General features: G+C 43.8%; 1 protein-coding gene and 1 long non-coding RNA gene across 10 annotated transcripts in view; both read left to right on the forward strand.

Moving 5' to 3' along the window:
* The first annotated feature begins 3,344 nt into the window (after positions 1–3,344).
* The window catches only part of U4-U6-60K (U4-U6 small nuclear riboprotein factor 60K), a 107,952-nt gene continuing 84,017 nt past the window's right edge, over positions 3,345–27,279 (forward strand). For 8 of the 9 annotated variants that reach the window (XR_011894945.1, XR_008609031.2, XR_008609030.2 and 5 more), the window contains exons 1-6: positions 3,345–3,449; positions 4,221–4,426; positions 4,810–4,883; positions 4,959–5,031; positions 15,985–16,129; positions 22,904–23,078. Coding sequence is in view for 2 of the 9 variants with exons in the window: in XM_055062893.2 (XP_054918868.1) it covers positions 3,376–3,449; positions 4,221–4,426; positions 4,810–4,883; positions 4,959–5,031; positions 15,985–16,129; positions 22,904–23,078 (747 nt within the window). In the remaining 7 variants the exon portion in view is untranslated. Of the gene's footprint in view, positions 3,450–3,476; positions 3,569–4,220; positions 4,427–4,809; positions 4,884–4,958; positions 5,032–15,984; positions 16,130–22,903; positions 23,079–27,279 lie in introns of those variants that run through there. The other variant, XR_011894959.1, reaches the window with a different exon arrangement.
* LOC129380827 (uncharacterized) lies at positions 7,515–12,279 on the forward strand. The gene is made up of 2 exons (XR_008609035.1): positions 7,515–7,694; positions 11,890–12,279. It is a non-coding gene; the product is annotated as an uncharacterized lncRNA (long non-coding RNA).

Below are 27,279 nucleotides of genomic sequence, written 5' to 3' on the forward strand. Positions count from 1 at the left end.
TGAACCCAAGGGCCTCAAGGAGGACAGTGGTGCCTAAATCGACTGCTGGGTAGACGTCTTCACATTCTAATAAAACATGCTCCATAGTTTCCCTAGCTTTACCGCAGCAAGCACATGCTTCTTCTTCCTTCTTATATCTAAGGCATCCCGATCTCGCTTCGAAAAGTAATGAGCTTCCCTTTGAGTTATCATAAATTGTTTCTTTCCTGATTTCGTTTGCTCCTCTTAAGTAGTTACTCATGGCAGGTTTTCTTTCCATTGCCGCCACCCATGAGATTATTTCAGCCTCTCTCACTTTCCGCTTGACCGTCTTTGTGGCTGTGTTGCCCACCCTACGCCACATACTTGCTGGTAAGCTTCCTAGTTCTTTTCCTCCACTGTGAATCAATGTTTTTCCTGTACAGATACCTGAACACTCTTCCAGCCCATTTACTTTCTTCCATATTCCTCAGGCGTTCTTCATACTCAATTTACTGTGAGCTTCCCTCACTTCAAAACTAGTCCAGCCCATATCACCCTGCACATCTTCATTTGTAGTCTTCCCGTGAGCGCCCAATGCGAGGCGACCCACTGACCTTTGGTTCCCATCGAGTCCTGATTGTACCCCTGATTTAAAGCAAACAACCGCATTTCCAAAAGTAAGTCCTGGATCCCATTACACCTTTCCACATACCTCGGAGGACCTCGTACCTATTGTATCCCCATAGCGATCTGTGCTTCATTATGGCTGAATTTCTCTTCCCCTTTACTGTTATTGTTTTTTCCTGTGTTTCCATATATCTATTGATTTCGTTTATCCATATACCGAGGTATTTATGTTCTGTTACCCGAGGTATTTTCTGGCCCTGTATCTCCACTGTCTGTTCACTGTTTTCGTTGAATACCATAACACCTGATTTTCTAACACTAAATTTCAAACCTAAATTGTTGCCTTCCTGTCCAAAGATATTAGCCAGACGTTGCAAATCACTTTGCTTGTTAGCTAGCAACACAATGTCATCCGCATGCAATAAACCTGGGAGCTGCTGCTCTACTACTATACCCGCCTGTTTGTGTGAGAGATTAAACCCGATATTACTTCCTTCTAGCGCCCTCTCCATCCTCACCATGTACATTATAAACAGCAGCGGGGATAAAGGGCACCCCTGTCTCAGTCCCTTGTTGATATGACCTGTATGAACGGTCGTGGTATGAACTTTCTTCTGGCTTCTCATTTCTTCCCATTCAACGGTACAGGATGGATGGATGGATATTATGAGCGTCCCCTTTGGAACGGGGCGGTGGGTTGCGCCACCAAGCTCTTGCTACTGTACACTCTTAGGCAAAGTTACACCCTTTGGCTTGCCCCTTCTGCCACACAACGATAATCGTTATCTGCCTTGATGCGTTTCCTTTCTTTAACGCTGCGAGCCCGGTACTTTCCAGTAACGAACGGCACGCGCGTTATCAGCATAGAACAGTTTACACCCTTTGGAGTGCCCCTTCTGATAACGCGCGTGCCGTTCGTTACTGGAAAGTTCCGGGCTCGCAGCGTTAAAGAAAGGGAACGCATCAAGGCAGATAACGATTATCGTTGTGTGGCAGAAGGGGCAAGCCAAAGGGTGTAAATTTGCCTAAGAGTGTAGGTTAAACAATGAAAAAAAAAAAAAAACACTCTGAACTACCACGCCTAAATTTTCTGATCCCCTATTGCGAACTGTGCTTTTGTACGTCACCGTCTTTTGTCGTTTCCCTACTTTTCTTCCACCAATCCTCCAGTCGCCTCTTACTATTGCGGTCCCCGGTGCAGCGGTATAGGGTGCCTCGATGTCCTCCTCGCCCGCCGCTCCGTTCAGGGTGGAGACAAGTGCGTCGTCTGCTACGGCGTCCGCCATGTTCTTGCCCGCTGCGAGCGGCGCGTTGTTGGCGCGCGTGTAGATGAGCGGTTTGACGGAAGCAATGCGCTTTTTTCATTACTTCGATTACTTCGATTACGAATTGTTCTAAAGGCCCCTCTTTTATGCCAGCTCAACTTCCTGTTTCTATTTAGTGTCGTTTTAATGCTGTCGTCTGGAAGTACCCTCATAAAACGCGTTGCAACCACTGATCAGCGGCCTGGCGTGTTTTGTTTACGAACTGTAAATACAGAAATTAAGTTGCGCGGCAATCACCTTGTTTCACAGTGGGAGATGATGCGTTTACCACAAGCGTTCATAGAGGAATGCAAAAATTGCTACGCTGCCAGCATTTCTGTTCTTCGCGAAGAGTTACGCCGTGAACCTGTGTTGCTTGTGAGCATGTTGGTATGCAGCCCTGGAAATTCCTATTGCATAAGAAGATGCCGGTGGTAAAGAAAAGAGGTCATTAAGTGACGAGTAGATACGTGATTTCGGTCACGACGATTGCGTCGCCATGCAGGTATTTATTATGTCAGCTGTCAAGAGGTGTCAATTGCCACAGGTCTTTCGTAGATCTCAGACCAACGACCAGAAACTACAAGGAAGCCTTGAATTAACTTGAACAAAATAAATTAGAATGACAGCTTGCTGCTCAGCGCGATAAGTTGGGAAAAAACGCAGAAAACTTGCACAGACACAAGGTGAAAAATCAGCACGCACAGCAAAGTAAGAATAAACACATGAATGAAAACTATATTAAAAGAGTAACACAAATGAAACGAAAGTTTTTGAATTCTGGCGATATGCATTAAAATTTAATTTCAGTGTTCACTGTAGGCTCACTCCTGCGCACGTCTTGCTTACATGCCCGTCAAGCCCCGTTGCCGCGGCTTTCTTCTTTTTGGGTGTCTTGGGAACTGAAACATTCGCCAACCATTCCTTGAGTGATTACTGCACAACGGCACGCAGCAGCCGGGCATATTGTGCCGACGACACCCAGCGAACTCATCGCAGCAACGTCCTACCACCTGCACCGTGCAGCGCGCGCGGCGGGCATGAACATGGCGGCGGTTGCTAGAACGAACCGGTTCTGGCGGCACCGGCTGCGTCAAAGAATGTCTCCACCCTGAACGGAGCGGCGGGCGAGGAGGACATCGAGGCACCCTACAGCGGTATGGTTCCGAGCGCCACCCCGCGGTTTCGGCTCGCAAACAACTGCAGGGCGTCTCCAATAGGAAAGGAAGCGACGTCGCAGGCATTTACATACATCTACGTTCTCTGCGTTGGTCTGAAGTAAACATAAAGCTACTATACTGATTCTGTGGAATAGAGACTAGTGCTAGAAGTACTAGCACTAGCCTGAAGTAGAGTTTACTCTACTCTACTAAGTATAGTAGACTAGTCTGAAGCTAGTGTGAATGCTGCGGCCGCAGAACGAAGCACGACAAAAAAGAAGAGGCGCGTCCCCGTTGCTAGGCGACATGCCGCCCGGTGGAGCATGCGCAGAAAGAGGGCCTGCCTGCAAAGAATCGCTCTCCGAGTCGTGTGCGTGGTGTGGAACCCTTTGCTGTGGTGGGAATCTTGTCGCAGTATCAACAATTTTGTAGAGTTTGTCTTGCAGTCGCTTTTTATTCTTTGGTTGCATCATTGCATTGCCGTGTGTGGGGGTGTCCTATCTTCGTATTGTTTGTGTGCGTGCACTAAATGCGGTTTGTCTTTGTGTGTTGTAGGGCCAGCGGCGGCGGCGGCAAACATGTTCTGCGATTTGAATGTTATTTATACCACACAAATGCATGCCCCATGCACGCATGCATTCCCAGTATACTTCCCCATCTTTCAGGACAGTAGATAACTTTTATTGTTCTAGATGTAACGGGAATGTTTTTTGCTGGGTGGTATTGTGTGTCGCGTTTTCGAGGTCGTGGGTTTGAACCCGTTCGCGGTGGCAGCATTTCGACGGGGACAAAATTCAAAAACACTTGTGTACGTAGGTTTAGGTACACGTTAAAGAACCATAGGTGGTTAAAATCCGGAGTCCTCCGTTACGGCGTGCCTCATAATTTAGATCGTGGTGTTGGCACGTAAAACCCCACAGTATTATTTATTATTATTTTTGTTTTGGCTTGTGTGCGCTAAATGTCTACATTGTGTGGTCTGCTAACTTGTATTTACCTGCAGTAGTTTTTGTGTCGGCTGCTGATGCGTGGGTCGATTTCTGCGACGTATTTTTCACCCATGAAAATTTAGGCTGGGAAGTTTTTTTGACACTAAACTCGTATGGCTGCAAAACTGCTAGGTGTTGAACCGTACCATTTCATGCCATACTGAATCATTTTTTTTCAGCCTCGGCGAGCTTGACGAAGAGGTGATGTCCGACGATGAAGATGTCGCATATGTCAAGCGACAAAAAGTTGTTCACTATGGAAGCCTTGAAGAAAAAGAGCGTCAGAGACTGGCAGATAGAGAAGCTGAAGATGGTAGTGATGATGATTCACAAAGCATGGACGTCAAAGCAGCCATGGCCTCCGGAAACATTCACATATCTGAGGGTACACTTCTCTCTTTATCACTTTATGGGAGCTGCATTCTAGCTTCAGAAAAACAGATGTAGCAGGCAGTTATTATTGTTACACATTTCTGTAATACATTTCAGCACTGCTATGTTAAGTCTTAGTTCTTATGTATCCATAAGGAATTCAAAAATTATTGTGCCTGTAAACATTAAACCTCACTGGCCTCATCACAAATTCACACTGCCCTGTTAAAGAATATCTAGTTATGTGTATCATAAGCTGTTTCACGTCTAGCTCCATGTGCAGATGTTCGTGCTGTCTAAGTGCAATATCTTACGCAGTTTCATTTGCTATTTGTAACAGAACTTTCACTGTGTGTTTTAATGGTAACCACTAAAGGTGAATTTTTTAACATGCAGAATACATGGAGATTGAGGATGAAAGTGGCCGAGACAAACAGCAGCTGCTTGAGGAGTTCGAGAGAAGAAAAAAGGCAATGTTGTGTTTTGGCTCCTTAAGCCTGTTCTGTTGTTTGTAATGTGCTACACCATTTTTTCTTTTTGTGCAGGCTCGTCAGATCAACGTATCAACTGATGACACTGAGGTCAAGTCAACTTTGCGCGATATGGGAGAACCTATTTGTATGTTATATACTCCTTCATTTATGTAGAATGTGGCTTTACATTTGAACGTCAGATGCAGTGTTGCTTAAAGTTCTCGTACGGTAGACTTGCAATAATTCACATTTTTATAATGAAAAGTGTTGGCTGTCGACAGATCGGGCTACCTTTGCTTGATCTGGCATGTTTCTAACGCAGTTTGAAGGAGCTGCTAGATTCAAACAAGCCAAGCTAGTATTTTAGTAGTGTGCATATTTTGGGAGCAGCTTAAAGGGACAACACTTAAGAGAAAAATAATGTGGGCTGTACTGGTAAATTACTCTTCTACAATACTGAAAAAGAACCGTTCTTACTGTGAGAGGAGGCTTGCAAAAATGAAAGGCGAGTGGCGATGTAGTCTTGGCGTTCTGTCACTGCAGTATATCAGTGACGTTTTGACCTTCATGATGTAATGGATTCTTGCGGCGTCTGCTCTGGCTAGCTAATGTTTATTGTTAAAGACATAGTGAATTGTATTCTGCATGAATCAGAGGTTGGAATTCAGCAACTTTTAAGAACTATTACAAAGTTACTGTGCCCCAAATTTGATAAACTGCTTTAAAATTGTCGACGTCCAGGGTGTTGAACTGAAAGAAATACAGGTTCGGTTCAGGTTCAATGCACTCCAACTTTGTTTCGGTTCAGTTTATAACAATTCATGAACCAGTTTGCAACGCTGAACTGGTTCAATGTAGTACACTAGTTTTATCAGGAGGAGGCATAGATTGGCTCTTTGACTAAGGGGGAAATAGGGTCAAAGGGAGGGGGGGGGGGGGGCACAACAATAGATGTTTTTACATGATATCTATTAAGTTTAGTGTTATACAGCTTCAGCAAGTATACAGGCAAAGGCACCTCCTTAGGCAGTGCCATTGTGAGAGTGTGCGGCACCTCAACACATCCATCCATCCCTGCGCTTCCTCTTTTCTGCATTTGCATTTATAGTCATCCATACTGAGCATGAGCAAAAAAAAGAAAAAATGCAGGGTATTTTTTTATGCGATTACGGGCGCTGTAATGTAAAGCTATTCCAAGCTTTTCTATTCCAATTCTGTAATCAGCCCTCCGCGATTGGTCAAAAACTTTTTTGGGCCACCCCCACGTAGCCTGTCAGTCGCGCAAACTGCGATAGCTCCCCATCTGATATGACGTGTACACTCTGATTATGCATGATTGGACTGAACAAAAGAAAAATAGTTATTTCTGATTCGACATTTTTCGCCATTAGCCCTCAGCTATTGGTCAAAAGTTTTCGGGCTGCAGCCACTTCACCTGCCTGTCACGTGATGTCACAAAACGCGAAAACTCACTGCGTCAAAGTGACGTGTACGTGTTAAAGATGCATCAATATGCCGAACAAAACTGAACTTTTCTCTGAATAGCCCCAGGCTGCCCTATTCTGAAAGGAATAAAGGATGGCTGCCGCTGATCGCTCAGGCACTGGCTACTCGCATCTGCCGGATAGCACATATTTATTTGCCTACAATAAAACTTTTTGTGTGGCCGTGTAACGTTTTCGAGCACTTTCGGCATGTTTACGACCTCGCTCAGCCAACTTTCCTTTCCTGAGGATACTATTTAGTGGCATTCTTAACCTTCAGTTGCATGCTGCCGAGATTTTCGAACAGACACCGCAAGCTAAGTAAGGGAAAACGGACCAATCGCAGACGCTGGCACCACCCTCTTCATCTGGTCATAAATTTTCAGTGCACTGGCTCGACCCCATCGAATCCCTCTCCACTTGAGGGTGCTCCTCGCCTCTTATCAGCCAATTAGGTAAGATAAGCCGCTCAGTGTAGGCAATGTTATTTGTTTTTAAAGCAAGCAAAAGTGACCTCCTATAAACGAGGAGAGCGTTTGATTGGTCTGTTTAACAACCGTGCAGGTCACCACTCGATGCTTGCGTCGGCAGTTATGCAAATTTGATGTCAGGAGATTGGAACAAAAACATATTGGAATAGTTTTACGTTATAGGGCCCTATTATTCATTGCCTATTTGAGGCACTTAATTTTAGCCGTCTTCGTCATTCCATTGCCGTCAATATGTCATCGTAATGTAGTCATTGCCATGCTGTCATCGCCATGGCTGACCCTGGCAAGCGACAGGCGTATCAAAAGTGGGCTGATACCGGGGACAGTGTGTGTCGCACGTAGCCGAAGTGATGGAAATCTCAGAATGACCACTACAGATTATTAATAAATGTGTCTTCAGCAATATGGTGTGTCGTTGCATTGCTTGAATACGTACCACATTAACGTTGACAGTCATTGTGAGGTGGGTTCTGTTGGAATGTTTTTGCTATTGAGGTATGGATTGCACATGACAGGGAAATTTTCATGTTCATAATAATAAAAAGAGAGCAATTAGTGAGAATTGCTTCCTCTGTGTGGGGTTTGCATAGCTTCCACACCTCATTACCTTCCTCATTACCACACCTCATCACAGCAGCACATTTTATTTTCATGTTGCTTCAGGTACTTAGTACAGGACTGGTTGTGAGCAAATAGTGGCATATTTGTGGTGTCAAAGACAGTGCCAATTCACATTGTATTACATCATTTATAACTCCAAACTTCCAGTCTGTACCAAAGAAAGAAGCCAGCAATTCGCAGTTCGCTGAGTTTGCTGCTTTATTTATAAGCAGGTGAGGAAATTGATACTTTTGAATGATAAAAAAGGATGGTTTGAGCCCCACATGGATAATGGTAGACCAAAAAATCTAAACCATGCATTTACGTTGTGCCCGGAGAAAGATCTTTCGACTTTATGAGTGTTGTGCTCTGCTTAGAGGTGCCGAATGTGCATTGAATTATTGCTTGTAACAAAAGCAAATTTCAAGTGCTGTTTATAGCCATGCACTGGGAAAGTGGCGGTATCCATTGGCAACCACAGTGTTATAGATAAAATAATTAAGCCATGCAGCTGAAGTTGCTGATATTATTTTCTCTCCTCGAGGACGTCATGCTTTCTGATCTCCATGCATCCTGGTGTGGATGTTTTACGGTTTATCTAGTTATAGTAACAAGCTGACCTAATGGCCACATTGGGAGTTTCAACAAAAATGGAGATTCCATGGAGCCTCTGAGGCAACTTTTTGGCTGTGGTACACAACTGGTACAGACAAGTTCAGAAGCACAATTGTCTCTGCTGAAGTGGCTGTAGTTACCAGCTTATATTCACCTTTTATTCCCATGCTCGCACATAACTCAACTTGCGAGTCAAAACAGTCTGCTAGTGAGCTGCGTCAAGTACTTAACTAGTTAATCATTTCGAAGAATTGCGAGTCTGGTGAGCACCTGTTGTTGCCCAGTGTGCTTGAACCGTTTCATGCCAAACCAGTAACAGTTAATTTTTTTGGTTCAAGTTAGGCACATTCGAAGAACATTGGTTCAGGTTCAATTCTAGCAAAAATTCTAATTTGGGTTCGGTTTGATACCCTATTGATGTCGCACTGACATACTGGTGCTAAGGCTTAGTCATGAAATTAAAGAAGTTTGGACGTTCACTTTCTCTTCTAGTTATCAACCTATTACTGCGAAGTTAGTAAAAATAAAGTTTTGAAAAAATACTTTGACAGTGAATTCATCTTGTTTCTCTTTTAGTGTCCCCTTAAAGGGCCTCTCACCAGGCCACATAGAAAATTTCTGTTATACATTGGAAGTTGTTGCGTACTTTCTAGGGAGTGTTCTACCGCAGGAATTTTTCAAATTGGTTCATTAATAGCCGAAATAGAAATATTTCAGTGCTGCGAACCCATGATTCTAGGAGGTGAGCTTCACCCCAACATAGACACTCCACTTGTCCCATCTAGCCTCCACAAGTGAAATTCCTTCGCCGTGTACTCCCATCCTGGCGCTCGAAGATTGAGTGACGCATACATCATAGGCCCCAGCTTCTTTTCTTTTTTCCTCACCTTTTTGTTGCATGGCGCACTTCCACTGACGGTGTCGCACACAAGCTGTTGTGTTTGTCCTGTTCCATGCAGTGCATGATTTTGTGGGCTGTGCATGAGAACACCTGACTAGTGGTACAAGTCAGTGCTACACGAGCACTGAGGCAGACACAAGCGGGTCACAGAGCATGATTGTGCGTTAGAACATGGTAGAAAATGACATAGTTTCTCGATGTCTGCGGACATGACTGCACGATGTGGGAACAAGCACATGAAGTAGAAGTACATCTCTCTTGCTGCAGTGCAAAGTAAAACAAAATCACACAGACATTCGGTTTGTGGGTTTTATTATTTCTCTAAACTTTAATTCGTCTATTGAAGCAACAGATCACACAAGTAACAGATGTTGCCTTGAATAATTCTCGAAGTCTTGTCGCTATGAACGACATCACAACACAGACGTATGTAGGCTCACTTGCGCACATATGTCAACCTGCTGGCTTGGAGCGTGGCGCTCACGAGGAGAAGGGCAAATGGCGTTTGGTTTGAAATTTCAGCTCTTTCTGCGGCGTGTAGTGATGTAATACCTAGCAGACACTATTGTGTCTGTTACTACACTTTTCTGCTTATTATGGCCAGACTTGATGAGGGGCCCTTTAAAGGGACCCTGAAACGATTTTGACGATTTTGTACAAACATACTGAGTTGTTAGAATAGGTCCTCCTGATCATTAATTGACCCATCTAAGTGCTCCACGTGAAGTGTGTAATTTATTATAAGGTTTGAAAAATGTGCATCACTGCCGATCACAGCACACTGCTCGGCCGAATTTTCAGCTGCTCCTACCCATTTGACGTAAATTGCCCTAATGATGTCAGTAGGGTGAGCTGTCCAATTGGGTGCCCAGGGTGCGTCATTGATAATTTTTCCAACCTAATGGTGAACAGATGTTGTTCATAATAGTTGGAATGTTAGTTAATTTCTTTTTATAAAAAGAAAGTAACAGAAAGAGTATGCGCAAGAACAATTTCTCAGTACACTTGAGCACTTCCGGTACACAGCAAGTGTTGTCTGTTTGTGTTACATTGTGCTCTGTCATGACGAGAGCTTCGCGGTCAGTGTCGGTCTCAGTCTTTTCATTAGCACCATGAATCGCCTTTGCTACATTGTGGGCTGCAAACGTAGCGACTGGCAGTATGCCAAGCTGCGACATAGTGTCCCCCTGCAAGGCAGCAGACGAGCAGAGTAGCTGCAGCGCATTGGACTATCAGTATCTGATGGGCGCCAGGATTTGCGCGTTTGCGGCCGTCACTTTACACTGGAGGATTACTACCGCAATAGCATTTCGCGAGTCCGGTATTCGGGTAAATGCAAGCGCAAAGCGACAGGGCCTGGCCGCTTGACCATGCCATTTCACGGGATGAGCAGAAGTGCAAATGTGAATGATCTGCATGGTGCAGCCATCTAGTGGCACAGAGCTCAACCACAGTAGCAGTAACGAAGTGTCTTCTTCCTTGCTGCTGCTGTAAATTTTTTGCAGGAGCGTAATCATTTATATGCTGTTTTTGTAAATGTTTTACACTTGGTTAGAGCAATATTAGCTCTTTGTTTGGCTGGTTAACCCCTTCACCGTTTTTTTATATCAACGAATTTCTCCACAAAACTGCTTATTTTTTTTATTCCTGATTTCGATTATTATTGCAATAAAAAGCATGTATTCGATCTTAAAAAAATATTTAAAGCAAACACGAAGTCAAAGTAGCACCCATTTTTTGACGCGGCTATGCTCACACGGACCGCAGCCCTTCACCTTCTCAGCAGCATTGCGGTTAGTTTCTTCGACCACCATTGAAATGAGTTCATCATCGAGGAAACGCTGAATATATTCAAGCAAGTCACCAGGCGAGCTTATAGTGAACGTCTTACCGGGAACTGCCAGAAAAGGAAACCGAGGAGGTCGTGTAGGAATGTTCGTGACGTCGATCTTCATCCACTGACGCGCGCTCGCATAGTTCGCTTCCGAGCAATCATCTTCTTCATCAGAAGAGCTGCTGAGTACAACATCATCACTGTCATCCTCGCTCCCTGAAACAATGTACACATCAGTGTCTGAATCACCATCGTCTGACGAAGATGACGACGAAGAAAAGCGCCGTTTCCGAGAAGACGGGCCAGCAATACACGTGTCGCCTCCACTGGATGCCATTTTAAAACCAAGGTTGCCCTACGAAAAAAAAAGTTTACGCGGTTGAAGAAAAAGAAATTAAGCGGTCAGTGCTGCCATCTGTCGAGTAAAAATGCAAGCTACGCCACAAACGTGCGCCGCTCGTCCGAAACGCTGGAGGGAAGAACGTATTCAGCGCGGACGAGCTACACTCGTCCAAAACGGTTTGGGGACGGCCTGGCAAGGACGAGCACAGCTCGTCCAAAACGGTTAAGGGGTTAAGCTCTGCGCCAACAGGTGGCTGGACCGTGCAGACCGATCAGGCCACTCACGTACGTCTCGCTAAATTTGCTTCATCAGCTTGAGTTTATGCCTCAACCATCCGTTGAAATGCCCTGCTCGCCTGTGGTTACCAGAATACCAGACACGTTTGGTGCTGTGACACAATGCTCGCAATGCACGCTGCTTCGGTAGCTCTCGCTTGGGGTCGACTGCCAAGTAGCTGGCTGGCTGGCAGAGAGGTTGGAGAGGCTTCGCACGCATGTCCTAGAGAACCGGAAGTAGATGACATGGCGTGCCATCATGACGCAGAGCCAGTGAAGGCGGAGCTTAGCCCCGAACACTTGGCGAACGAGTTGAGGGGAAAATGCATGGCTATGGAGGAGGGTAACCTGTAATCGTCCATAGCTCTCTTAATATGAGACTCTTCACAAAAATTATGGTGCGAATGATTAACTTTAGCTGTACCCTACGCATCTACAAAATTTGTCCGAACTGTTTCAGGGGCCCTTTAAAAGGACTGACAGCCGATTTTCAAGCATTCCCCTTTTCTTGGCGCCATGGAAAGCCTACTATTTGAAGCATCTGTATCTGCAACAGTTCATCCAGGAAATGTCTGGAAATTTTTAACATGTTATTTTTCGATCTGTGCAGTCTCTTCTACTTACTGTATACGGATGCCAGCAACAGTGATAACTGGTATTGATAGCAACAGAAATGAGCAATTCGAAACACATGCAGATTAGGCGGCGAAATAGCTGTTAAATGCTGAGACTGCGGCCTAAAAAACATCCGTAACAACTTTTTATTGCTGTATATAGATGTCATGGACACTTCTATATTGGAAAATTTCCTACTGGTGACAGAATAAAACATGGAAACCTTGGCGTCATAGCTTTCGAGATCTGTTTCTGTTATTCAGAGAGGGCATCTTGGAGGAAACCGTTGCTGCCTGTGTGTCTGACCAATGGACGAATGGATCAAGTCAGCTCAGGCAGGCGGTGGTGCACATTGCACCGCTAGCATGGTCATCTTGAAAACTTGCTGTCAGCTGGTGGCAGATGCCTGCATGTCATTGCGGGGTAGTCAGTGCAGTACAGTGGCTGGTTTTGTACTTGTTAGAAGCTTACAAGATGGCCGTGCTCCATCATTTAATGGTTCCGCTTCCTTGTGTGTCACTTTTATATAAAACTATTTTTAGATTACAAATGCACAGAAATAGAGATAATTTGCAATAATAGGAAATAAACATTTATGTGACTATATATATGTGTGTAGCTTTTCAGACCAGCGGAGGCCTGTACATTTATTTAGAAATGGACACGATTTTCAAGGGCTGATGACGCATTTCACCGCAGAATGTCACTGCCCATCAATTTTGCACAAGCTTCATTGCTGATTTACAGATATAATTACTTATTTACGGGGTAAAGTTATGCTTATTCTTATCATTGCGAGTCGCAATCTTTACATCGGCACTATAATCTCAAAACACATTCACATGCTGTAACATGTCTGGGTGTGGCGTACGTATTCTTGTACAGTCGATTCTATTAATTCAACTCTGGTCAATTGAATTTTTCGGTTAATTCGATCTTGACCAAAGGTCCCAGCCAGTGCCCATGCGTTTTTGTGGGCCCAAATATTCGTTTTGATCTTAAAAATTGGCCTTTGCTGGATAATTCGAACCTGATCAGTCAGCACGCATGTGCGCGACACTTATGGTGACCCCAATAGTGACCTCTTTAGTGGCAGCATGTCTCAGTGGAACTTGGGTACGCGGAATGTTTTGAACACACTGAATCTCCTGCCTAAAATGCCTATTTTCGGCCTGGCCTAGGAAGATATTCAAGTAGTAATGGTAGCTCACAATGTCCAATTACTGTATTAATCTAAATTCTAATGCACTGCTTTTTTTTTTTTAAATAAAAATGGGCCGAAAATTGCCTGCACATTGGATGTAAAACTGTGTTCGTGGTATTCGTATGCTTTACCGCATCAAGACTGACTTTAGAGAACTGGCTGCCATTGTGCAACACATATTAGTACCTTGCCCATTCTTCTTGCTAAAAAATTGGGTGCACGTTACATTTCTATATTGTATAGGTGCTTTAATGTGATTTCTGCGTTAGTTTCCTACTTTGGACTCATAGAAAGCATGTGTGTGTTTGACTCCAGGGCATGTTGGAATTGGGCAACTACTGCCAAATTAACCAGTGGTGTGTTTTGGAGTATTTTTTGCATCTTGTTTAATTCAACCTGCTGGATAATTCTATCAATTTCATTGGCCCCATTAGGGTCGAATTAACGAAAGTCAACTGTGTACCTGTTCTGCATACGTATACATGTGAAGACGGCAGGGTGTGTAAATCCGTGCTTGTAGTAAGATTTCATTCTGTTATGGATCATACTTTATTGATGCAAAAGTATCAAATGGCTCATCGAGCAAAAAAGCCGGCGTCCGACGTCTGTAGCAGCGAAACGGCACCTAAATTTCCGTCGGCAGCGATGCCACATAACGAGCACGCCTTGATGGAGTTCCCATTTGCCGCAATGCCACGGCAGGAGCATGCCTCAACGGAGCAGGGTGGGCAAAAGGGAACACCTGCTGCCACAGTAGTGCACCACGTGTTGAGTGAGAGGAGAGGGCATTGCTGCAATGCCGAATCGCTCTCGGACGCTTGGCTGCGCAAGCTCTTGCCTGCGTTCTGACTGTGCATCGGTAATGCCAAATCAAAGTGCGCCAAGTGTCTTAACGCGCTTGCTTGCCCGCGAGTAGTTCATAACTTGGACTGCTCAGCAGTGTTTAATTGGACATTAGTGATTTTGCATTCACAACTCATAATTGCTTAGGTATCCTCCTTTTAATGTGACACTAAAGAGAAGAATGAGTTCTTTGGTATCAGTAAATTACCCTTTTACAATAACAAGAACACCACTCCTACCGTGATAAGATGCTTGGTAAGCCAGAAAAAGTGCAATAAAAGACGGTGGCCTCCTTGAAGTTCCTGCACCAGTTTGCTGTGACACCATGGATCTTGACAGCATCTTCTAGGGCTTAGTTAATTCTTTAGCAGTAAAAATAAACTACATTGTCTCTTTAAGGAGCCAAACATTGAACATGGTGAGTTTTGGGAACTTTTGCTGAGCCAACGGGGCCTGAATAGAAAGAAATACTTTAATATCCATCACTTCGCAGTAATGTAACTCCGCTGGGGATTCGTCGCAAAATTCAAAAGCTGAAACTTTGATCTTCATTTTCTCTTCTAATAATCAACCTATTATTTTGGAATAAGGACAACGGTTTATCTGTCTAAACTGATTTAGTGTTTTGCTATAGTGTCCCTTTAACTTAGGGCATCTTAACTTCTGAAATATAAACAAAAATGTGTGATCCCAGGGACTGCTGTTATATCATCCTGATGATCTGAAATGGTACTTTTCACATATTTAGTTTTAAATATTGATATTAGCTGCAAGAAAGGCTTGAGCAGCACAAAACAACTTTATTTAAAACCAAATTACTGGATAGTGCCCTGTAAGAAAATATAAATGGATGAGAGCAGTTGTTTGCTTGCCTATGTTGAAACATACTGTGACCATGGTGGATGCCATGTTCAGCCTGGCAATGCTGAATTGCACCTCTTAAAGGGTATACAGTAGACACCATTGATGTGCTTTTAGGGGACCACAGAAAAAGAACACGTGTTACAAGAAGGTGTAATGTCAACTTAACCAGATCTGGTTGTCACTGTCGCCTGCACCATGAAAAGTAAAGATCGATGAATGATGCCACATCAGTAGTGTCTTGTAGCAGATTTTGGATGCAACAACCAGGAAGAGAAATGTAACGAGAGCTGATACACATGCTTACACAAGTTGTGCAAGAAAGGAAAACATTACAAACAGGAATGTATCAACAAGGTTCTACGGTAATAGGAGGCCAAAAGTGTCATAAACAATAGTCTGGTTTCCACAACTTCGAAACTGTTTACCAGCTGGTTGTGCATTTTTACATTGATTAATCCAGTTGGTCGTGCACTGATAGCAGTATTCCTGGAAATGGTTCATTGTGAGTGCAGCCTCTGATATCATGATATATGCATTACACTTTTGTTCTTTGCTTCAGGAAATTAAAGTGCTTGTACAATAAGCTTTAATTCAAGCTTTGTCTAAAAGCTGGGCTATTAAAGAAACAAAACAGTGGCATTCATATTGTTGACTGGAGTGAGTTCTTTGTATCTGAATGGGAGTATAGCTATGTATGTTAGATGATATGTTACATGCAGAATAAAGTTTAGAGCAAAACTACTAGGGAGGTTTATAGGAACCTAATGTTTGTGCTTTCTGCCAGCAAAGTTAATTGCGAACTACCTGTGACATACCATGTTAACTGCTGCAAAATTACTTTTGTTGTGTCGGAGCTTGTTGGAAACCACCATTTAATGGGCAGAGAATAGGCCAGTGTATTTACACGTTTGCGAAGTATGTGGGAGGAGGGCATTTTCAAATAAAGTTTTCTTTCTAAATGTGTTCATTTACCTGACTAAAATCAGTTGATTCTTTTTTTTTTTTCTTTCTTCCAATTTTTTTTGGCAGGCCTGTTTGGGGAGGGCCCTGCAGACCGGCGGGAACGCTTGCGTCACCTTTTGGCATTGGTTGGACAAGATGCAATACGGCGCAAGAAGGAAGAAGAACGTGAGAGAGAGCGAGAGCTGCGGAAGGACACATACGAAACAACTTGGTACAGTTGTCGTTTGGATGGAAGAAAGGATTTACACTGTTGGGCACTTAATTCATGACTATGTGGGACCTCATTATTGATTGATCACTTTTGGCTGTGCTTTCAATTTTGCGGGACAATGTCCAACAAGGTGCTTTACTCGTGTGATGGGCTTTCTTTAAAGTGCACTAGAGAACTACATGCTTTTAAAGTCCTGAATGGAGGTCTGCCATTCCTTTTGTCTTTCTGGCTCAGCCCTGTTCTGCTATTTAAATGGCACACTCTAAAGAGCTTGGTTTTGCACATGTTTAGAGACAGGCTAGGGGACAGGAAGTACAATCAAACCTGATTATTACAAAGTGCTTGGTGCATTAACAATAGTTTGATATATATGAAGTTATTCGATACATCCGAACACACTTATGGTGAACTATTCTAATGTGTTTTTTATACTCTCATTACTTACAACTAGGCTCGACCCAGTTGCAGAGGTAGTGCATAAGCGTGATGCAAAACTTTGCGGTCATGCTGAAACCCTCCACTGACCTGAATGTTGCATCAGCACATGTAGGCAATGCAGCAGTCCAAATGGTAAACACTAAAATAAATTTTAAAGAAGCATGCTAAAAAAATGTGCACATGCGGCAGTCAGCTTTATGGCGCTGGGTGTGGGCATTTAGAGTTCAATATATCCAGTGTCAAGGTGGTTGTAAAGGAGGTATTTTGCATGAATATCAATAAAAAAGTTTTTCGTGTTTGATTTAGAGCATAATTCTCTGTACAGGGTTTCTTATAATCGAGTTTGACTTTATCCAAGTATTCAAAGTGCCAGATTGGGAACTATTAGGTATAAGGATTAACAGGGCATATCTTGACAATCTGCAGTTTGCAGATGACATTGTCCTGTGTGACAATGCTGGAGGTGACTTCAAGCAATTGATTGAGGACCTGAACAGGCAAGGTCTGAGGGTAGGTTTAAATACAGTCGGACCCACTTAGAACAATATTCAAGTGCCATGAAAATTCCATTGTTATAACCGATAATTGTTATAACCGGGTTGCATGAAAAAATTTAAATAACGGGATGGCAGAGCTGATATGAGAAAACTATATAGGCAGGGAGGCCAGTGACCCTCCCCAGCACCTTCCTCCGCCTGGCTGCTCATTGTGTTCACTTGTTTAACTGCTTCCTGGGCACTCCGATCGCGTGTAACAAGCCGTGGCTGTCGGCGTTGAAGAATGGCACTGCTATAACAACTGCAAAGAGGTGTCACGGGTGGCAAGCGATATGCGAGCACCGTCGAGGCATCGCATTGATCGCCCCAAAAGGGGCACTTTAAAAATTGCGAGAAGGCTGCCGTGGCAGCCTCTCTGATTGAGAAATGCAGAAGAAATGCTGAGGTGAGATCGCCACAAACATCTCGCCACGTTCATCTCACTGGCTTGCACGAGAAAACCCTATCTCCGTCAGCCTTGCATGCTTTACGCGAAGCTTGCCAACATCCTTCTCCAATGCATCCAGGTGCTCCAAGTAGTGCATTGGAAGGTTCCTCACGAGAACAAAGCTCTGGAGGGACTGAATCACCTGCCGGGCATCCTGTGAGGACAACATTGAGGCAGCCTGCCCTACCGCATCGTCGCTGCCGTCGTCGCCGTCGCTATCTGATTCAAGCACGTTCGCGACGATTGCCTCATCGGTTAGAAGCACTTAGTTTCCAAATCTATAGCTGTGCGCTTTCTTTTCACCGGCAACGTCGTGCATTGCCGATGATCAGCAGGCGGATCAGCCATCTTCCGTTTCGGCAGTGAGTCAAGCGAAGTTGGAAATCCATGTGGCCAGGAACGACTTCGACACAACCAACAAAAATGAACGCGAGCGAAGTTGGCGCGGTCCATTTGTGTTTTGTATGGTGGAGCGGCGTAGAGCAATGGGCGCAGCCCCTTTGTGTTCGGAGGGGTGGAAGGGCGACCGGAGAGAGCCGCGTGGAGATGGCTGGAAAATGAGCGCGCGGCGGCTGTTGTAGCAGCGGCCCATCGTGGAGCGGCTCGAATTTCTCGTTTCCCTTTTTTCTTTTCAAGGATTTCGCATTTCACTACCTTTCGGCTCGGACAACCAGCAGCCAGACTTCATCGTTATAACCGATAATGCGGCATCGGGGCATTGTAGTAACCGGGTTATTTCACCATGGAAAACATACAAAAGTCGACGGTGCAGCAGCTTCTCATTGTTATAACCGACATATTGTTAAAGCCGGTATCGTTATAAGTGGGTTCGACTGTATTAGTATGTGCAGAAAACCAAAATAATGTGCAGTTATCTGGAAAGGAAATAAGAATTCATTGGTAGTCAACTTCTTGAAGCTGCAGAGGGTCATGAAGCTGCAGAGGACTTGAATCACGAGAAGGAAATCTCCAGCCAAGTAAATACGGGTTGGAGTGCATATGGGCAGGCATGAACGGCAGCTTGCCAATATTCTTGAAAATTGTGCAGTCGATGCATCTTACCAATTCTAACCAGTATGACAAACTTTGAGAATAACAAGGAAGCTTGAGAAGCTAAGTACCTAGCGAGCGATAGAATAAAAAATGGTAAGTGGAATAATAATCCACAGAAAGGAGGCAGCACGTATTGGATAGCATAGAGGTGTGGTTGGTGTTTCTGTTGAGATTAAAAGGAAGGAGTGGAGTTCAACATGTCTTGTAATGTGTAGAGCAGATAAGTGGTCTACTAGCATAACAGAATGAGTGCCAGATTAGGACGAGGGTAACTGGTGATGTTGGGACAGGCCTTTGTCTTGCATTGACGTAGATTGATAATGATGAAAAGTTTAGTTTTTCAAAAGGGGAAGCCTTGCAGCTGGTTTATAAGGTTGCCCAATGCTGTGCGAGCCATGTGCCTTACTCTGAGCATTGACTGTTGCCACAAAGGCAGCACATCCTTTTTTGGGATTGCTGCCATGAGAAATTTCAAGCTCCAGTTAAAAAAAATTTCAGTGCACAAAGTTTCAATGAAACTTTTGGGAGCAGGTGCATACCTGCCAGCTTTGTGAATTTTTTGTAAAGTTTATGAATTTGTGCTCGTTCTACAATTTTACAGATGATATATGAAGTTTTATGGAAAACAGATTCTGATTGCGAAAATGTTTTAAAGTTGTTGAAGGATTGGGTAGTGAAAGATTGCAAAAAAAAAAAGCATATAAGAAAGAAATTGAGGATACCTTTTGTGGCTGTGCAAGATGCCATATACTTGAGGGGTATGTGCTTTGAGCAAGGTTATTGAAATACCGGAAGCAAGCAAATTGGGTAAGACCAATGTCACTGTAGTCAGTGTGATCTATAAACAGTGTCAATTACTTTTCAATTTGTGCTGTTTTTAGTTTGTTGCTGCATATGTTCTGCATTTAAAGGTAAATTTTTGTTAAAAAAGTGCATATGTATCCCACCAAAGGCATGTGTTCAGGGAAATCTTTTAAAAGAATGCATGCTATCACACCCTTCTTATCATGTCTGATGGATTTTTCTGAATTTTAAACTGCACAGGTTGGCAGGTATGCAAATATGATATATTCTTAGGCATGCCTTTGAAAGTTTTTAATCTTTGTCTGATAACTATCAACTTTGGTTTGCTCAGAAGTTGATTTAGTTGCAATATTTACGTAACGCTGTGTTATACTCTCCCCCCGCCCTTTTTTTAACTACTTGAGACATGATATTCATGCAGCTTTTGTTTTTAGCCTCAAGGGACTTGGTTAACTGAATTGAGCAACAATGGCTTTGCTGACTGTGACCTATTGAACTTTGTGCAGCTCTTTGTTGGCAAAGGGCATAATTTTCTAATATTTAGTGAATCAATAACAATATAATAATACTGTATATTGAAGCTTTCGTTTGCTTCAAGAGAATTGTGAAATTGTGTATTGGTTGCTTCATTCCTTAAAAACAAAAAAAATTAAGTTTTCTTGCTTAACTTGTACTTTATTGTATTTTTTACAGCGAGTTCATAAACTAAGGCATTTAAATTGTTCAAACAGCAGTGATGCATGCGATTTGTTCTTCATATTAAACAAAACACTATTTAATAACAGCTGCAGTTAAGGATGTTTTATGCAAAGTGCAGCTGGTCTAAATTATTTAAATCCAATACTTGTAAATTTTGGACTTCTCTCATCTTGCAAAGCTACTACTTCCTCATTTACGATAGATAATAATAATACTGGTGATCCCATTATGATTTATAATTCCTATGTTCAGTCTTTTTGTCCTGGATAATGGAGAGACGTATTAATCAATTAGGGCCAAGCGTCTTTCTTCAATATTGTATTTAGTGTTAAAGGCATCTTAAATCTAAGTTTAAATTGCAGAAGAACTGAAAGCTGGCTGAGTTGATAATTATTCATGGTAAAACTGCAGCGCGTGCAAAGGACGAACACAAGAAGCATGAGTTGCTAGTCAGCGCTTGTTTGTTAACTTCCTGTGTACTTTGTTATTTGTGCATGCTGCAGTCTTACCGTGTCTAAGTTCAGACTTATATCCTAAAGAATGCAAATGCCTGGTAACTGCTTTTTGGTATGATATTCGCTATAGACCTTCTAGTATCAGCTATCATATTTCAGAAATTGTTAAATTCAGGCTCTGTGCCGCCCGTTTAAAAGTAGGTAGAAGTTCTCCCCTCCCACTACATAAAGCCAATGACAGAAAAGTCTGGTCTTATTATACACCTATTCTCCTTACAACTTATTCATGTAAAATGTTGGTGCATATTAGTCAGAAACATATAATGGAGGTCCTATAAATAAATGAAATTTTAATGCATTTTCAGCAGGGTTACCACTGCGCGTTCAGCACAGTAACGCAATTCACTGAATTTACTCATTAAACATTGACATCTTTAAACATGACCTAGGAATTGACACAATTTTTGTAGATTTCTCTAAAGCCTTTGGTACTATAATACGTTCCAAGTACTGATAAAGCTTGACACCATGCTGAATAGTGCTTGGTTAGTATCTTGGATTTCCAGTTTTGTTATTAATTGTTCCCACTTCATTTACTTTGATTCAATCTAGTCCTTGTTTATTAACTTCTCTTCAAGGGTACCACAGGGATAAATCCGTAATCTTGTATTGTTTTCAACTTAAATTATGACCTCCCATGCAAAGTCGCATCTAAATCCTACTATGTGCTGATACTTGTGTTCTTTTACATAATTACTTGCATAGGTGATCATCATTGTCTCAATAATTCTGTCTCATATTTTGGTACGTGTGTGATACACAGCTGACGAATATAAACCTTAGGAAAACAGTTATGATGTCATTTGCCATCAAAGTAACTTCATCATGCTTTGTTACTCCTGTAATGTTGTTTCTATAAAAGTAGCAGTATAAACACAAAAAAATTGTTATAAAGCTTTACAAAAATGTGTTATCTTCGGACCAATTAACTTCAGCACCTAAAGATTGCTAAGCTGATTTTATATAAATTGTTAGTCGACCTGATGCTAGAATGTGCTTTTTAAATGTTTTTTTAACTTTTAAGTTTCATTTTCCACAGGTATGACTGCAATTTTTTGCTGGCATCAGCTACCTAATCTGTAAACTTACTGACTGTCACTTTCTTGTCGCCAGTATGTCTATTTCTTAACCATTACTGCATGCAATTGTAAATTGAAAACTTGCCCCATCACTGACAGCAAATATAACTTTCACACAGCTCATCAACATCACAATTTTAATGTCACTCCCTTCTTTCCTCAAACAAATATATTCAATTAGATTTTTTTTCCCTCTCCATTGACATTTGGAACTGCTTATCTGGTTCCACTTGTTCCTTGTCTTTGCCAAGCTCTATTGAAAAAATTTGCAGCTAACATTTTGCACCATCCTGTCTGCATTCTTGGTTTCTTTTATTTGCATTTCAATTTTTTAAAGAGCTGTGCTGTTTGATGTGTTGCTTTCATAACATATTTTCGTTGTTGGCCTGACCAGTGCCTTATCTGCCTTTTTTAGGTCCACCAACATTTTAGTGTTTATTTTCCTCCTCGCTCCTTCTGTAGCCCAATAGGATCACAGTATGCCAAAATGAAATTAATAATAATTTTATTTAAAGATGCGCTGAATAATGCTTTGCAACGTAATTGCAAGCACATAGTTCTTAAGAGAAACACAGTGCTTGTATAACATTGACTTGCATATCTTTTATTTGAGATTTCAGTGTTACTTTCTGCAACTGTAGCCAGCTACAGGAAGCATTTTATTAGTTCCAAGTTTCTTTTGTTCTTGAAGTTAAGCTGCTTTGGTAAAAAAATAAAAGTATGCTTGGAAACACAAAAGTGAGCTAGTTACCAAGCAGCTAATAATAATAATAATAATAATAATAATAATAATAATAATTGCAACAGAAAGGGGCAAGAAAAAAGACAAGTTGCTGTGTCCGTTATGTTGAAGCCAATACTATATACAAAAATGGTTCACCCCCCCCCCCCCCCCTTTAAACATTTTTTTCTGTTTTTCAGGGTCTTGGGCTTTCGTATTTCTCTTTTCCCTCATATATATATATATATATATATATATATATATATATTCCTTCAGTGCAATTGACATGACAGTTGGTAGCCCACGCTGTGTCCATTTCAGCTTTCTTTTCCCGTTTTTGCGCTTGCTTTTTTTTTCCTCAGTGTCATGCTGCTGAGAAGCTTTAAGCAGAAGAGCAAGAGTAATTTGTCACTTGCTGCTCTGTGTGTTGTGTGTTGGACAGTGACTTGTTACAAATCCAAACACTTTCTCATGGATGCAGGTATCATGAAAGTAATGAGAAGCTGCGCGAGTGCCGTCTTTGGATAGCACGTTTCTCCTTACCTCGTGCCCGGCACCGTATCGCCACAGCCAAAGAGAAACTGAAAGCCCAAGGACCTGCTGCATCAGATTCACAGCTGCATGCCAAGCGGCAGGAACTGTACAAGACTCTCAGAGTAAGCTGCATCCAATTATTTCCTGCTATGGCTTACAGGAACAAAAGACACTTGTCACTTGCTTGAAATTGCGAGTGAACAAGCTGCAAGATGTCCACTGTGCTAAGAAAGGGCTTCTGGAGTGCTGTGTAACATTTGTCAAAAGTATGCAGGTTACTATTTTTGTGATGCTAAAAAGAAGAGTTTAGCAGTTGTCACTCTCCATAGTTTTGGAATGGCAAGAGTGCCACATGACTTCAACTGTATTCATGATAGCATGTGTAAGTGCTACTGAATGAGGACGTAGAAAGAAACGGGTACACTGAGACGGCATTAACTTTCAACTATAGGTTTTATTTTCGCACACATCACTAAGTACAGTTAAACCTCAATATAACGAACTTCAATATAACAAAGTTCTCGATATAACAAAGTACAGTCGAACCTCGATATATCGAACAGCGCGGTGATCGCAAAATAGTTCGATATAGCCAGAATTCGATATATAAAATCACGCAGAAAACGCGTCAGAAACTAGCGCAAATCAATCAATGAACCAATCGTGGCGCAATAGATACTCACATGAAGCTTCAAACAAAGTATTTATTTAGTTCGCTGAAAGTACTGAAGCAGCGTAGCCTGCTTCATATTAGCAACCGCATGCTTGACCACGGCGTCCTCAACATAGTCCAAACGGTCCACAAGAGACAGTCCAGTGCCTTCTATTGCGCCGCAGTAGCGGCGTACAACAGCCAAAGCAGCTACAGCCTCAGTTGCAGTCGGGAGCGGCGCAACATCAGCGCTTGCTGGATCAGCCTCGGCAGCGTCTTCGTTTGGCCGCTCAGCAGTCACTTCTGCCGCGATCTCCACGTCTGTTAACTCCGCCACTGTTTCGGTGCTGTCGTCACCGCCAACGAAGTCCGCAATGCACATAATGTGTGGCTCAGCACGGACAAAGCGCTCCAACTGGCTCCACGGCCGCCTCGATCACGCATGCACGGCGGGGGCAAGCCTCGCCGTGCGCGCGTGATCGAGGCGGCTTGCCCCGCCGTGCGCGCATAGGTGCGCGCGTGATCGAGGCGGCCGTGCTGGCTCCAAGCCGCCGCGTGTGTACGCCGCTACGTTCAAATGGCGCCCTCGGCGCAACCGATGTGGGCAGCTGTCGTACGCAGCAGTCTGGAACGCCGATCGCGCCGCCGCTATCTTCGAGAGTGTTGCGGGAAAGCTCGCCTCCTGTCAACAGAGCGCACTTGGTCTGGGGCGGCGGAGTTCGATATACCCATTTTACATCCGGCCCCGTTCGAAATAAAGAATTAAATATGCATGCGATTTTCCATGTGATATAGAAATTGTTGGATATACGCAATAATTTGATATATCCGTGTTCGATATATCGAGGTTTGACTGTAGTTACATTTTCCTAGCCCCTTGCCCATAGAACACCATGTATTTAGAACCTCAATATAACGTAGCGTGCTTGTGATTTCAGCATAATTAAATTTCACTTCTGCCACTAAGCAATGCCGCGACAATAAATGGAAACTTCCGCTGACATAGATCGTTAGGTAATTTAATTACAAGTGACTGCTTGCAAACGCACCATACAAATCCTGTGCCGCATGACAACAGTGACCGCTGAAGTGGACCTGCATCATGTTCTGTATAAAGTACAAGTGCGATAAGATTCTATTGCGCCCCGCGCAATAAGTGCTTTAGGTGGGAGTAAAAATGTGTGAGGATGAGACAACAAAGATGGTGGCTTCACGAGTGCCGCCTTCCTGTGCAAGCAAAGAGAAAGAGGGAGAGGGGAGCGAGCTCGCGGTGACGCGATGAAGCGTGCGGGAGGGGCCGGGAGGGAAGTTGGTGTGCGTCTCGATTTTTGGCACGCATCTGGGCCGTGGCTGCCTATGGCTGTAAGTGCGGCTGAGCACATACACAGCCGCTCACCCTGCTTTAGAGGTAATCTGCCACATGTGAAAAGAGTGGGCATGCCAAGACTGCGTGGCACCATGTAAGCTGTCTTACTGCACATTTAGTATTGGAGGTTGCGTGATCTCGAGTTTTGGTGACCCTTTGGAGCGTGAGGCAGACGGAAGCATTCACTCCCCGCTGCTGGCACATTTCCTGATAGCACCTCGTTGTCCCAGTGCGGGCGACACTATCAGCTGTGGGGGCGGAAGGCATGAAAAAGCGTGGCCGGCTTTGCTTAAGTCGTACTGCCGAGAAGTTATCGTTGACGTGCGTGGCATGAAACGGTCATATGTCGCGGACTCCCAGATTTGTCAAAATGAATTTTCTCATTCATATGTGCTTTCTTCGATTTCCCAATACAGTCGTTCCCGGATATATCGAATTCGACGGGGATCGGAAAATAGTTCGATATAGCGAAAATTTGATATACAGATATAGGGCAAAAAAGCACTCGCGATCATAAAAAATTGTGGCTTACCGATTGGAACAGCCGCGAAACACATAGCATGTGCACACAATATGAAAGCGCTTTATTTCACGGGGAAAAAATCGCTAATTTTGGGCTGCTTTTTTCTCTGGGAAATGAAGTTGAAAACAATAGTCTCAATCTTCTCGAGACTGTCCAGGTGCGAGAGCCCAGTGCCTTCCATTTCGCCGCAACAGCGCCGAATCAGGCTGAACGCTGACGCCAGTTCAGTGGCTGTGCACGGACACGTTTCTTCGAAAACACAGTTGCCCTCGTTGTCGCTGGAATCGCCGTCTTGAACGCCAGCTATTCCGGCCACAATGTCCTCATCAGCGAGGTCGGCTACCGCTTGAACTTCGCTGTCAGCGTTAATGAAATCATCAACAGTAACTTCGGACGGGACGGTGCCGGGAAAATTGGACAAGTCGTGAAACACGTCCTCCAAGCACTCATCGTCATCTAAAGCTTCCCGACATTCATCTCCGGCCACTTCAAGGCCTGCCTTGCCGAAACAGTTGGCTACTGTGGCCTGCTTCACGTCGCCCCAAGCGCCGGTAATCATCTGGATCGCGCCGAGCAGGTCAATCGAGATCTGTTCCCATGCGGAGGTTTACGAGGAGCCGTTGAATAAGTCGCTTCCGATAGCCTACCTTTAATGCCTTTGATACCCTGGTCGAGGGGCTGCAGTCTCGCTGTGGTGTTCGGCGGGAGAAACTTCAGTTCGATGTGCTGCAGCTTGCAAGTCGTAAGATGGGCCGAACAGTTGTCTACCAGAAGGCAAACCCGGCGGCCCGACTTGCCCAACTCAGCGTCCCAAGCCTGCGGCCATTCAACAAAAAGTTGACGTGTCATCCAGGCCTTCCTATTACAGCCATAGCGGACAGGAAGCTGTTTACAGTTCTTGAAGCAGCGCGGTGACTTGCTCTTCCCGATCACGAATGGCCGCAGCTTGCACGAGCCGTCCATGTTGGCTGCAAGCAGTACCGACACACGCACTTCGCTCATTTTACCGCCGTGACATGAGGTTCCGCGAAAAGCGAGTGTCTTATTCGGCAACATTTGCCAGAAGAGACCAGTTTCGTCTGCATTGAAGATTTCTGCAGGCGAAAACTTCGCAGTGATCTTTGGCCACTCCTCAGAAAGCCACTGCTGCATCTCCTGGCTGCTAACAGCCCCACTTTCGTCTGAAATGGCCTTTCCTACAATGCCGTGGCGGTTTTTAAACCGTTGCAGCCATCCAGTGCCACCGCAAAAGTTCACTTCGCCAAGAGCCGTAGCAAACCATTTGCCTTTTCGATTAACATCGGGCCATCCACGGGAATATTTTTCGCTCGGATTTCAAGAAACCACGTATAGAGTGCCTTCTCCACTTTGTCAAAAGCAGCAGGGCGCACACGACACGCTCCTGAGCGACTTTCCTCACCTGCTTTAAGCTTGATGTCCTGCTCCATTTTTAACAACGTACTTAAAGTACACCGCGGAATGCCGAATACGTCTGCCATGGAGGACTTTTCTCTGTTCTCGACACGCCGGATTACCTCAATCTTTCTTGCAAAGTTCAGATTCTTCCTCTTTTCTATGTCCGCAGATGCCATAGCTCACCAGATGACCGCAATCATACATGCTACACACGGCACGTTGAAACACAGGTGCACACAAGAAAATGCGCGATGCGCAGATGGAGCAGTCCGAGCGAAGCCTGTTCATAGAATAAAGAACCAACGTTCGAGTGGCAGTCAAGCGCGGCTGCGAAGGAGCAACAAAGGGAAAAGAAAGAAGAGAGCG

This window comes from Dermacentor andersoni, chromosome 1 (genome assembly GCF_023375885.2).
Source record: "Dermacentor andersoni chromosome 1, qqDerAnde1_hic_scaffold, whole genome shotgun sequence".
Lineage (NCBI taxonomy): Eukaryota > Metazoa > Arthropoda > Arachnida > Ixodida > Ixodidae > Dermacentor > Dermacentor andersoni.